Source organism: Crocuta crocuta, unplaced genomic scaffold (assembly GCF_008692635.1).
Source record: "Crocuta crocuta isolate KB4526 unplaced genomic scaffold, BGI_CrCroc_1.0 scaffold73, whole genome shotgun sequence".
In the NCBI taxonomy this organism is placed as follows: Eukaryota; Metazoa; Chordata; class Mammalia; order Carnivora; family Hyaenidae; genus Crocuta; species Crocuta crocuta.
Genome location: NW_027529443.1, coordinates 409,613 through 421,627, shown reverse-complemented (window position 1 = coordinate 421,627; position 12,015 = coordinate 409,613). Strand labels below are relative to the sequence as shown.

The 12,015-nt window shown below is 51.9% G+C and overlaps 1 protein-coding gene across 4 annotated transcripts in view; it reads left to right on the top strand.

Moving 5' to 3' along the window:
• FBXL19 (F-box and leucine rich repeat protein 19) overlaps positions 1–11,754 on the top strand; it is an 18,416-nt gene extending 6,662 nt beyond the window's left edge. For all 4 annotated transcript variants that reach the window (XM_077760328.1, XM_077760327.1, XM_077760329.1 and 1 more), the window contains 4 exons: positions 5,778–5,941; positions 6,030–6,191; positions 10,995–11,213; positions 11,316–11,754. In XM_077760328.1, coding sequence (XP_077616454.1) covers positions 5,778–5,941; positions 6,030–6,191; positions 10,995–11,213; positions 11,316–11,749 — 979 coding nt within the window. In that variant the 3' untranslated portion in view covers positions 11,750–11,754. The remainder of the gene's footprint in view (positions 1–5,777; positions 5,942–6,029; positions 6,192–10,994; positions 11,214–11,315) is intronic.
• The last annotated feature ends 261 nt before the right edge of the window (positions 11,755–12,015 follow it).

Below are 12,015 nucleotides of genomic sequence, written 5' to 3'. Positions count from 1 at the left end.
AGAAGAACCCTCTGCCGAGGTGGCCCCTGCCTTCTCAGGCAGCCAGCCGTACTTGAGGTCCCTGACTCCCCTGGTAACTTCTTTATGCCCCAGAGCCTGTCCTCCCCTCGGCTCCCCACTGCTTTCTGAACTTATTTGTTCAGAAATGTCCGTCATCCTCCCGAGCCCCTGGTCTTCCTCTTCGGTCCTGCCCCCGACAGAATCCTCCCCCAACCCCATCGGACTCCCACCGCACTCTGTTCCCTTTACGGAGCACGTTGAGGTCTTCTGGCTGCTGATGAGTTTTCACTCAATTATTCATTTTCATGTTCACGTCTCTTGTTGGCATGGGGCAGATACTGTGTCTGGCTTATCTGCATGTTCCCAGTGTGGGACAAGGGCAGTGGAGGTGCCCCCGAAGTAATTTATTAAATGACTACATTCAGGCTCTTTCCCAGGCACTTACTGTAGAGCAGGCATCCTTTTGGGCACTTGGCAAATTGTTGGCTGGCTTGTTCCTCATAACAGCAGCCCTGTGAAGGAATGAGGGACCCCTGAAGTCACAGCGCAAGTTAGTGGCTGAACTCAAACTCCAGTCCTTTTCCTTTGGACTCTGGGGCATTAGTTCATGCTCCTGGTCCCTGTGGAGGCTGTAGAGCTAAGAAGATGGGAGTGCAGGCTCCCGGAAGCAAATTTGCCTGTGGTTGAATCGTATTCTTTCTCTGATAAGCTGATGCTGCTGGGCTGGTTTCTTCATTCCTCTGTGTCTCAGTTTTTTTTCTTCCATCTGTGAAGCCAGAAGAATCAAAGCGTATACTTTGTAGTGTCTTTGTGAGCTAGTATACTTAAAGAACTGAGGATGCTACCTAGGAAATAGAAAGTACTCCATGCCTTAACTGTAACCATTATTACTTACTTAGTTGTAAACATTGACTGGAAGCACAGACTTTATATCCTCAGGACATAGGTCTGTGCCCTTGAAGAGTTCCCAGTCAACCTGCAACATAGAAGCAGATAGAGCAATTGCTGGGGACCACCCCTACTCATGTAGTGATTGAGGAAATGTTTGCTGAGGCCTCTTCAAGGCCATCTCTGTGCTTGACACGTGGGATCCAGAACTGAAGAGGACTTGATTTCTGCCTCAAGGAGAGACTTGTGACCGGAAGTGGATGAAGCAGAGAGGCTGGACCGCACAGTGATTTCCAGCTGGGGCCCTGGAGTCTGGCACTCATGGGTGTCATCTACTGGGACCCCTGCACTTCCTGGATGTCTGGCCAGGGCTGGATAGCGATACCTTTCACGGCCCGTTTTCTCATCTTTAGTCTAGGGTCCATACTAATACCTTGTGGGGATTAAATGAGGTGGTGCTTACAAAGCACTTAGCACAGTACCTGAAAGGCACTAAATACTCAATACAATGTGGCTTTTGAGAAGATCGAAGGTAGGATGGAATAGAGGTACAGTGGGACCAGTCAGGAGGCTCGATCAGGCCTGGGCACAGAAGGAGGAGCAGGAGGGGTAGAGAGGAGGGACTTGGGCTGAGAACTTCTTAAGAAGCAGAATAGCTTGCGTTTGGTGACTAAATGGCTATGAGAGCAGCAGGATGACTCTTAGCTGAGTTTCTGGGTAGGCAGCCATGCCGCTCCCCAACCTCGGGAGCACCAGAGGAGGAGTCGGTTCCTGGGAAGGCAGAGTGCTCAGCTCTGACGTATTTGGTCCAAAACTTCTGTGGTCCAGCCAGGAGCTGGCAGGACAGCAGATGGATGTTCAGCTCTGATGTTCAAGAGAAAGATCCAAGTTTGGAAGTTTTCACCCTCTAGGTAGCAGCTTCCAGAAAGGGGGCAGAGGACAGAATGTCAGTATTTGTGAGTTAGAAAAAGAGCAGCCAGAGACGTGGAGGAGATGGTGGTATCCTGAAGGAGCAAGATTGAGGAAGGAGTAAAAGACAAAGTGTAGGATGTTGGCGAGAGGTGGTGAGAGACCAAGGGCCAGAAGTGGCAGTTGGATTTGCCACAAGAGGCCTTGGTATCCTTGGCTGTGCTACATAGGGGTAGGGGGACCAAAGCCAGCTCACACATGGAGTCAAGGATGTCAGCTCCAAGGCAAGGACTTGATCTGTTTGCTTCTGTGTCCCTAGTTTCTAAGATGGCACCTGGCATACAGTAGGTTCTAAGATAGTACTTGTTGAAGGGGTGAATGAATAAATGAAAGTGAGGAAATCAGGATGGAGTGTGGAAAGAGGTAGTGAGGGTGGAGCTGGAGAGGAATTTGTAGGTGGGAGAGCAGACAGTTGTAGGCTTTCCTGTCTGGTGGCTTTTATCTTCTCTTGGCACTGGGAGGCGAAGTGAATGTACCAAGAGCGAGGAGAGGAGAGCAGGCAGAGGAAGTATGGTGGAGTTGTTGAGTCGCAGGGAAGAAGGTTGGAACTTTGGAGGACATAGGCAGAGAGGGTGGCAAGGAAGGGACTAGAACACAGGATCAAGGCCAGTTGGGGCTGAGAATAAAGGCCTGGAGATGGGCGGATAGGAGGACAGTGGTGGCGTCAGGGAGCCCAGGTTGCTGAGAGGGAAGAACCAGTTTGGGCTGGTAAATCTGCATCCCCGAAGGGCCTCTGCAAGACAGGGGTTTCGAACTGGGCTTTCAGATTTGGTTGGTGGGCTTAATGGGGCTCTGACTCCATCGTCGGGGTGGCTGGAGTCTAGGAAGAAGTGAATGCGTTAGGGAAATCACACATCAAGTCCTGACACCCCTCGAGGAGCGCATGCTGTGTCTTTTAAGAGTTCTTCCTGCCTCTCACCTTAGGCGTCCTTCCCCAGCTTAGGAAGAACCTATCTGTGGCTCCTGCTGCCCTCACAACAAGCTCCCAGAATCCTGTTGGACGTTTGGACATGTACAGTACCTCACCGACTGCACTAAATACTTGCCACACTTCCGCTGTACGGTCTCCCTTGATCTTTGCAGCAGACCTTTGAAGTGCTGCCTTTACTCTCTTACAGTTTGGAGAACGGAGGCCCAGAGAGGGTGACTCAAAGCATGGAGGTGGCAGAGCTGGGATTCCAGTTCCTATAGAGCTCACACACTTTACCTCTAGGCTCTGTGGGCATGGCATTCCGGCCTGCCTTGACACGGTGTGCCTTCCCTGGGCCTCCTCTGCTGTCTTTTCCCCCCAGCCTCTAAATCAGTCCCAGTTCAGGCTCTCAGTCCAGACCAGCTTGGTTTAAAGCCTGGCTCTGCTGCCACTTGGTGGCTGTGGGATCTTGAACGAGTTTCTTAATCTCTTTACCTTAACTCTTAAAAAGGAAATGATGATAATGATACTTACCTCCGAGGGTTGTTGTGAGGTTAAATACCTAATCCGTAGATGAGTACCTGGTACACAGTTAATCTTCAATAAACACTAGCTATTAGTACCGTAGTCATCATCTTCGTCTTCCTCGTTATTATGGTGAGATGATGAATTGCCCTTTGTTCCTGCTGCCTGAGTTTCTCAGAGCACTCGGTTTTCTCTCTGTGTCCTACGCCTGGACCCTGGTTCTTCCCCATCTGGAATGTACACCCACTTCCCTCCCCTCACCAGAATAACTACTGCCTTCCTTAAAGTCTCAAATCAGGCTGTTTCCCTGGGAGGCTCCTTCTCCAGTCCTCTCATTGACCCTTATTATATCCCTTGCTGCTTCAGTTACTGCGGACAGGCCGTGTTTCCCCCATTTTCTGATAGCCCAATGGAGGCTGGACACTTAGGATCAGTAGGGCCCTCAGTGATTGTTGACTGACACTCTGAGGTTTAAACTCTGTGTCCTGGTCATTCAAGAGTAAAGGGACCAATTAGTTCAAGCCAAGAAAAGTCATGGGAGACTTCCTGGGAGAGGAGGCACTGGAGCTGTGTGTTGAAAGCTCTGGGTTGGTTGGTGTTTCCGGCAGAAGCCCGACATGTACCAATAGAAGTTGGCACCAGGCAGCGTTGTGTGTCTNATGTGTGCCCCCAGGGAGAAGGGCTCCCTTCTAGCCATGAAGATCCAGGAGGGTTTCAAGATGATAGTGGCAGCTGAGCTGAGATTCAAGACTGGGTTGGAGTGGGCGGGATTTCACTGAGTGGAAAGAGAAAAAGTGCAGGACGTAGGGGCAGAAGCTGGGTTGAGGATAGGTTGGGTTTTTTCCTTTTCTGTTTTATAATCCAAGAGATTTGCAAATGTTTATTGGTTGAGTGGAAGGAACCAGAAGTAGAGGCTAGAATGCCAGAAGAGGGGGGCAGTGGTAGGAAGCAGTAGGCGGGACTGGAGTTGTTTGGATTGAAGCCGTTAGTGTCTGTGCCCCCAGTATTCCTTAAAATGTCATACGGGGCTCTGGCAGTTTCAAGTGGCACAAAAGCATGGCTTAATCCTATTGGTTTTGAAAAGGTAGTCTCTCCATTGGGTGCTATTGTATCTTTAACACTTCTCAATACTTATCTCCCTGTTTAACAAAAATAGTCTTCAGGTGGTCGCCTAAAGCCACAGCAACACCTGCCTAGCATTTAATAGCCCCAGTCTGTTTTTATTGTACATATTTCTAAGGTTAACATATTGATGTGAAATAATACTGGCTTTAAGTGCAAAGTGGGGATCAGTTTGAAGATAAATCCATGTTCTGCACAGAAGGGGATAGCAAATAACTGGAGTTGGAAACCGCTGCTCCAGCCCAGGGCTTCTTACAGGGAAAGCCCTTCAGTATGGGGGTGGGAGGGAAGCCACACCTTCCTGGGCCCATCCCATCCCTGCTGCTTCTGACACAGTCCGTCTAGCCCAGTGGGAATTTCCTGACATGCCTCTGAAAACTGGAAGAGAGTTTCCAAACGAAGTCTCAAGGAACTTTAGTGTGCCACAAAGTGTACATATGTGACCTGGGGAGAAGACGGGAAGGGTTCCCTGGTAAAATAAGTTTGGGAAGCCCGTCTCTGGTTTTGCTGCATGTTGGACAAGTCAAGGCTCTCAGAAATGCTGGGATCAGGAATTCGAATCAGGATTTGAAACTTCGAATCCTGGGCCCTACCAGGCCTTCGATAAACACTGATTACAGTGAATAACTGAAAAGCTGAGATGAAATGTGTTGTGGGGGAGTGCTCAGTGGAAGCTTCAGGGAATTCACACTGGCTTTGCACCATTCCTTCATCCAACAACTGTGCAACAGCTCACCTGTTATGCACCTGGCCCAGTGCTGAGTACTGGCCCTACGGAAGGGGAAAAAGGCAGACCTGCCCTTGTAGAGCCTCCATTCTAGTTAGAGGGACACAGTGATCAAAGAGAACAGGGCTGTAAGTCAAGCCTCAGGCAGTTGGCCATCAGAATGGGGCAGATGTGGCTCAAAGGCAGAGATTAATAAAGGATATGGGAAATTCCCATGAGTCACCATAACTAGCCAGGGAGAACTCCAGAAGCCCAAGGTGGGGGGTAGGGGCTGCTGACAGATCCCTATGGTGTTACATTAAATGTAATGTGAGGGTGTTTGTGTCTTTGCCAAAATGCTTTATAAGCCATAAGGCCTAAAAACTTACAGTAGCCCTGTGGGGCTAGCTCAGTCTGGATCATTATCTTCAGTTTATAAATGGAGTGTCTGAGGCTCAGGGAGAGGAATGGACCTGCTTGGGGTCTCACGTCCAGTTAGTGATGAAATCGAGCTCCAAACCCAGTGCTCTTGCATTGAGGAGGGGGGCTTCCTGCCACCCCTTGCTGTCCTTGTGGGCCAGGACAGAGCTGTCTGTGGTAGAAGTTTTGTGGGCTCCCTGAGAGCTAAGGACTCTGTCTCCCTCTTGTGGCTGGTAGGTGCTATGACAAGCGTCTGTGGCCTCGAATGGACCTGAGCCGGCGAAAGTCACTGACCCCACCCATGCTCAGTGGTGTGGTTCGTCGCCAGCCCCGAGCCCTGGACCTCAGCTGGACAGGTGTCTCCAAGAAGCAGCTCATGTGGCTTCTGAACCGACTGCAAGGTAGGGTGGGATGGCAAGGTAGGACAGAGTGGAGAGGGAGAGTCCTGGGACCGTGCATCAGCTTCCTGACCTTCCCCCCAACCCCCAGGCCTGCAGGAGCTGGTGCTCTCCGGCTGCTCCTGGCTCTCCGTCTCTGCCCTGGGCTCAGCCCCACTGCCGGCCCTGCGGCTCCTGGACCTCCGCTGGATCGAGGATGTTAAAGACTCCCAGCTGCGTGAGCTGCTGCTGCCTCCACCAGACACCAAACCAGGTGTGGCCTCTGTTGGCTCATTTGCAGAATGGGTTGGGCAAGGGGCAGGGGCAGGTACGAGGCCTCCAAGGTCTCTTCCAACTCATGCTGGATGTTAAAAGATTTGAAGAAAGGACAGAACACAAGTTTGATTAGAAGGCCGGCCATCTGTGGCCATTGTTCATCTGCTGTGCATTCTGCCGTGTGATAGGAGCTGTAAGGGAATGGGGATGAAGAGGATGCAGCCCCTGCCCTCTGAGGGGGGAGATAGTTCCATGATGAAACGCGGTATAAAACAGGAGGAGGATGTGAGAGTTCTGGAAGAAGCCAGGGGCATGGCCGATGGCAGCTATGAGTGAGCTCCCTGGCTGTGGTGGGCACTAGTGGAGAGCCTCTAAAGGGAGCAGTGGCAATTGCCATGGAAGAATGCAGGCCCAAAGAGCCAGAAACAGATTTTTCTATGAAATATCCTTAATTTTACTTTATTTTTTAAATGTTTTTTTGGGGGAGGACAGAGAGGGAGAGAGAACCCCAAGGAGGCCTTAGCATGGAGTCTGACTTGGGGCTTGAACCCATGAACCGTGATATTACCTGAGCTGAAATCAAGAGTTGGGCACTTAACCGACTGAGCCACCCAGGCACCTCGAAATATCCTTGATTTTAAATGATGGCAGTTATTTTAATGTTCTTTTATTTGTTTTATATTTTTTTAACTGTTTATTTTTGAGACAGAGAGAGAGAGAGTGTGAGCAGGGGAGGGGCAGAGGGGAACAGAGGATCTGAAGAAGCCTATGTGCTGACAGCAGTGGGCTGCCACAGACTCAACAAACTCTGAGATCATGAGCTGAGCTGAAGTCAGATGCTCAGTCGACTGAGCCACCCAGGTGTCCCTAACATTTTTTAAAAATTCATGTGTGGACCAGTAAATATATGGCTGAGCAATAGATTTGGCCCTTATGCCCCCTTGCCCTACAATAACATGATACTGGTTTTCCTGAGGGGATGGAGCAGAAAGAGGGAGCCACATGACTTGGAAGGTTGCGTAGGGCTGGTGGTGTCATCTCCCAAGTCAGGCCGGGTGCCCCCCAGGTGAAGTCAGCTTGTATTATTGAACACATACTCTGGCCTTGCCTCTGTGTGGGGCCCTGGAGATCTCAAACTGAGATCTTCCCTACCCTGGTGGAACCCCAGTAACGCAGAAGAGAGAGACTCAGAAATGGAAGGTTATGGGTAGCGGCTGTGGTCAGGGCGGGGGTGGGGAGCAGTGAGAGAATCCCTCCCTGAGTTGGTGCTATTTGAACTGGGTCCTAAAAGGGGCAGGTTGTCCCAGGGAGTGTGAAGCAGGAATAAGCAGTTTCGTAGGGCCTGAGGCCCATACTGACAGCACAGGGTGCTGGGAGCAGAGGCTGGTCATAACAGGGGTGTGGGTTAGGAGCACTGAGGCCTGAGGCTTCCTGGTCTAGCCAGGAGATGGGATGCTAACAACAGCGTCTCTGGCCCCCACTAGTCTGTTCTCCATACTGATGCCAGGGGAACCACCCAGAAGGGCAAATCTGGCCATGTCTCCCTTATGCTCTAAACTATCTTTCTTAGCCCCTTAGTGCTCTTTGGATAAAGACTAATACTTTGTCGCAAAGGCATGGCATGGTCTGGCTCCCGCTGACCTAATGCTGTCCCTGCATTTCAGCCCCGTCAGTCACCTTGCCAAAGTCCCTCCAGCTGCAGGACCTTTGCCCAGTCGTCTTTGTCTAGAAAGCTCTAACCTCCTTTGTCTAATTAACACCTAGTCATCCTTCAGGCTTCAGCATAAGTGCCACTTCCTCTGGGAAGCCCTCCAAGATCTGCACCACTCCCCACCCTGCCCCGCGCTGTGCACTGAGATCAGGGTTCCTGTAGAGTTCTGAGAGCAGTCTGCTCCCAGCTATCACTGCATGGTTGTGAAGTGATTTGATGAAAACCCATTTCCTCTCCCTGGGTTCTTAAGCTCCAGGAAGGCAGGGGCTGTGTTCACTCCAGCCCTTTGCTTTCACAGTTCACTTTTTCGTTCCCTTCTTCCCACCCCATTCCCCTTCACAGCAGCCTTGGAAGGGGATAGAGAAGCATCTAGAAGCCTCTTACTGTCTGGACAAGCCACCGGAGGCCCGGAGGGATTGAGTGACTGCTGCAAGTCACACAGGCCGAGCTAGCCCAGAGAACCCCCCCCCCACTGCCCACTCTTAACAGAATTGGACTGAGCCAGGAAGGTAGGGGTGAGGGTGGGCACTAGGAACCATGCAGTCCATGAAATGAGAAAGTGCTGCTTGGCTGGCACACTGACCCCAGCTCCTCCTGCCTGAACTACCTCAGGAGCTACCAAGGATGAACCTTCCAGGCCCTTAAGGTCTGTTACACCCACCTTATCATGGCTCCCTGGATCTGTGCAGCATTCCTAGAGCAAAACTTCAAGTTCTTCTATTTCCTTGCTTTTGTCCCGCTGTTCTCTGCCTGGCTTGTTCTTCTCTCACTTCTCTGCACGTTTAAATCCTTGAAAGCCTAGCTGAAATGCTGCCACCTCAGTGAAATCCTTGTAGATGCCTACTTCCCCACCCGAGCCAGAAGTGACTTCTTTTTCCTTTGATGGCTTTTAGCTGTGGCCCGAGATTAAAGGCACCTGTAGGTGTATCCCCCTTCCAGGCTCTCTACTCCTTAAAGGCAAAAACGAGGTAGAATTTAGAGTTTGCCAAGTCAAGTGCCCACAAAGGTGGCCTGGCAGGTAACACAAGGGTTGGGTTTGGTGGATGACTTCAGGCAATAGCATCTTGCAACCCAGCTCCCAGCTGATCATTTTCAGGTGAAAGGGATAGCCCAGTGGTGCCAGATCTTATAATTTTTCAACGAAAAGCTCTATCTAAATTTCTTTAGGGAAATGTCCTTTTTGTAGCACTAGTCATTAATTTAAGAAAATTTTTAGTGCTGGGGTGCCTGGATGGCTCAGTCATTTAAGCATCCTACTCTTGATTTCAGCTCAGGTCATGATCTCGTAGTTTGTGGGCTCGAGCCCCACATCAGGCTCTGCGCTGACCGTGCAGAGCCTGCATGGGATTCTCTCTCTCTGTCCCTCCCCTGCTCTTGCTCTCTTACATAAACTTAAAATTTTTAGCACTGTGCAGACTCCATAAAACACTTGTGTAGGCTAGTTTCCTAAGTTTGCGACATCTGATTTAGTTTATCTACGGGCTAGGTTGGTGCCTGGGAGGCAGATAGTGTTGTGGTATGTTTGGTCTGTTGTCCTGCTCTATTACTTCAGAGTCATGTGACCTCCGACATACTGCTTAATGATTTGAACCTCAAAGCTCTCATCTGTAAGCAGGAGTGATAGTCATAGAAGTTGTCTCCCACAGCTGTGGTTCTTAAAGTGCAGGCCAGGCCAGCAGCAGCAACATGACTAGAGAACTTGTTAGAAAAATAAACTCCAGAGGCACCTGGGTGGCTCAGTCGGCGAAGCGTCTGACTTTGGCTCAGGTCGTGATCTCACGGTTCATGAGTTCCAGCCCTGCATCGGGCTCTCTGCTGTCAGCACAGAGCCCACTTCAGATCCTCTGCCCTCGTCTCTCCATGCCCCTTGCCATTCATGCTCTCTTTCTCTCTCTAAACATAAACAGAAACTGTGAGGCCCTACCTTAGACTATCTAAATTCTGGTGGTGGGGCCAGCAACTGTTCTAGGCAGCCCTCTAGGGGACACAGAAGAGTCACTGGCCTTGGGGCAGGCTGCCACCTAGCCCGCCTTAGCCCACACTGAGTGCTCAGTTAATGATGGCTAGGGTACCATAGGCACTTAGTTTAAAAAGCAAAAAAACGTAATGCAGGAATGTGGTAGATACAATACAAGAAAAGCAGGCTCTGTGCTCTGGGTGTAGAGATGAGAGACATGAGTTTTTCTACCCTGGAGATGAAGGAAGAAGAGGCCTCTAAGCTCAGACCTAAAAGCCTGAGACACCAGCCAGGCATAGGATTGAATTTAGGCATCCACAGGCAGAGCCTCAGAGGCGGGGTCACCTATGGAATTTGGCTCCCAGGTGTTTGGGAGCACAGGAGAGGAGTTAGGAACTGAGACAGGGATGAGACCTTAAAGGAACTGGAATGTTCTAACCAAGGAGGTGCCTTCAGGGTTTTAGGTAGAGGAGGGATGCCGTCCTGCTTGTTTTTGAGAACAGCTCTCTTTGGATGCCAGGAAGGAGAGGAGAGACTGGACTGGGTGAGGAGGCTGGGCCAGGAGTTCAGGCAGGAGTGGTGTTACCCCAGAGGGGTGACTGGGAAGGAGAAAAAGGGATTCAGCAGGTGATGTTACTAATGGAAGGAGAGGGAAGTAGGAAGGGAGTCAGGGATGGCAGTTCCATTAGGGATGACATTTGTTGGATGAGTGAATATGTATTGAGCACCTGTGTCCCAATTGCTAGGGATAGAGCAAGAACAAGAGAAACTCTTGCCTTGGTGGAACTTACCTCCTAGTAGGAGGAGAGGGGGAAAAAAAAAGATGTCCTATGGTGAGAAAATCGGGGAAAATAATGCAGGGAAAGGGGAGGAGTACGTGGAATGTTACCGAGTCAAATGGAGTAATCATGGAGGGTCTCACTGGGGCGGTGATGTGAGCAGCGGACAGATTAGATGAGGTCAGGTTGTGAGGGTGTTTGGGAGAAGAGCAAGCTGTGCAGGTGGAGGCTCTCTTATCTCGGACGCAGGTTTACGGAGCCGTGAGGAAGAGATGTGGAGACACGGCTAGTCTAGATGCCTAGGTTTGGGCACGGGAACGGCCAGGAGTGCTGATCTCTCACCTGCCTGCCCAGGGCAAACAGAGAGCCGTGGGCGGCTGCAGGGGGTAGCAGAGCTGCGGCTGGCGGGCCTGGAGCTGACAGATGCCTCCCTGCGGCTCCTGCTGCGCCACGCACCCCAGCTGAGCGCCCTGGACCTGAGCCACTGCGCCCACGTCGGAGATCCCAGCGTCCACCTACTCACAGCCCCCACTTCCCCACTCCGGGAGACCTTGGTGCACCTCAATCTCGCTGGTAAGCATTCTGTCTGTCCGTCCTGCTAGTGTGTTCGTCGCCGAGGCCAGTGCCCACCCCCTACTCCCCTTCCTAGTCTCACTACCTCTGCCCCACCCCTAGGGTGCCACCGCCTCACGGACCACTGCCTCCCGCTGTTCCGCCGCTGTCCGCGCCTCCGCCGCCTAGACCTGCGCTCCTGCCGCCAGCTCTCACCTGAAGCTTGTGCCCGGCTGGCAGCTGCTGGGCCCCCTGGCCCCTTCCGCTGCCCAGAGGAGAAGCTGCTTCTCAAGGACAGCTGGGTGGGTGCCCCCCCCACCCTCCCCCAGGACTCATCAGGAGCCTGGACCTCGGGCCTTCATTATTTCCCTGCCAGGAGGCCAGGTTACCCACCTCATGACTTGGGATTCCTGCCCAGGGACTCGAGCCAGCCTCCCCCCTCTCTGCCCCCTGCACTGATATCTCTGGGGGTCTCTCCTTCCCATCCCCTCTCCCTTCCACCTGCTTCATCGTCCATCCCCTGGGGGGAGTGGGTCAGAGGTACTGGGGGTTGCTGAGCCAAAGGGATGGTGGGAGGGGGGGTAAGGTGCANCACCAAGGGTTCAGGGAACAAAGACCAGATACTTGGAGTTGGGGGGTGGGGGTGGGCCAAAAAGGGAAACCAGAGGAGTAATTGGGGATCCACATGTCAGAGATGGGGGGCACTCGGGGAAACAGGGGAAAGCCAGGGCTGAGCGAGGGGTGGGGGCAAAGAGCAGGTGTGGGGGCTGTAGTACCCCCTCAGGGGGGTCACACCCCTCTCCTTACTCCCTCCCCAGATTTC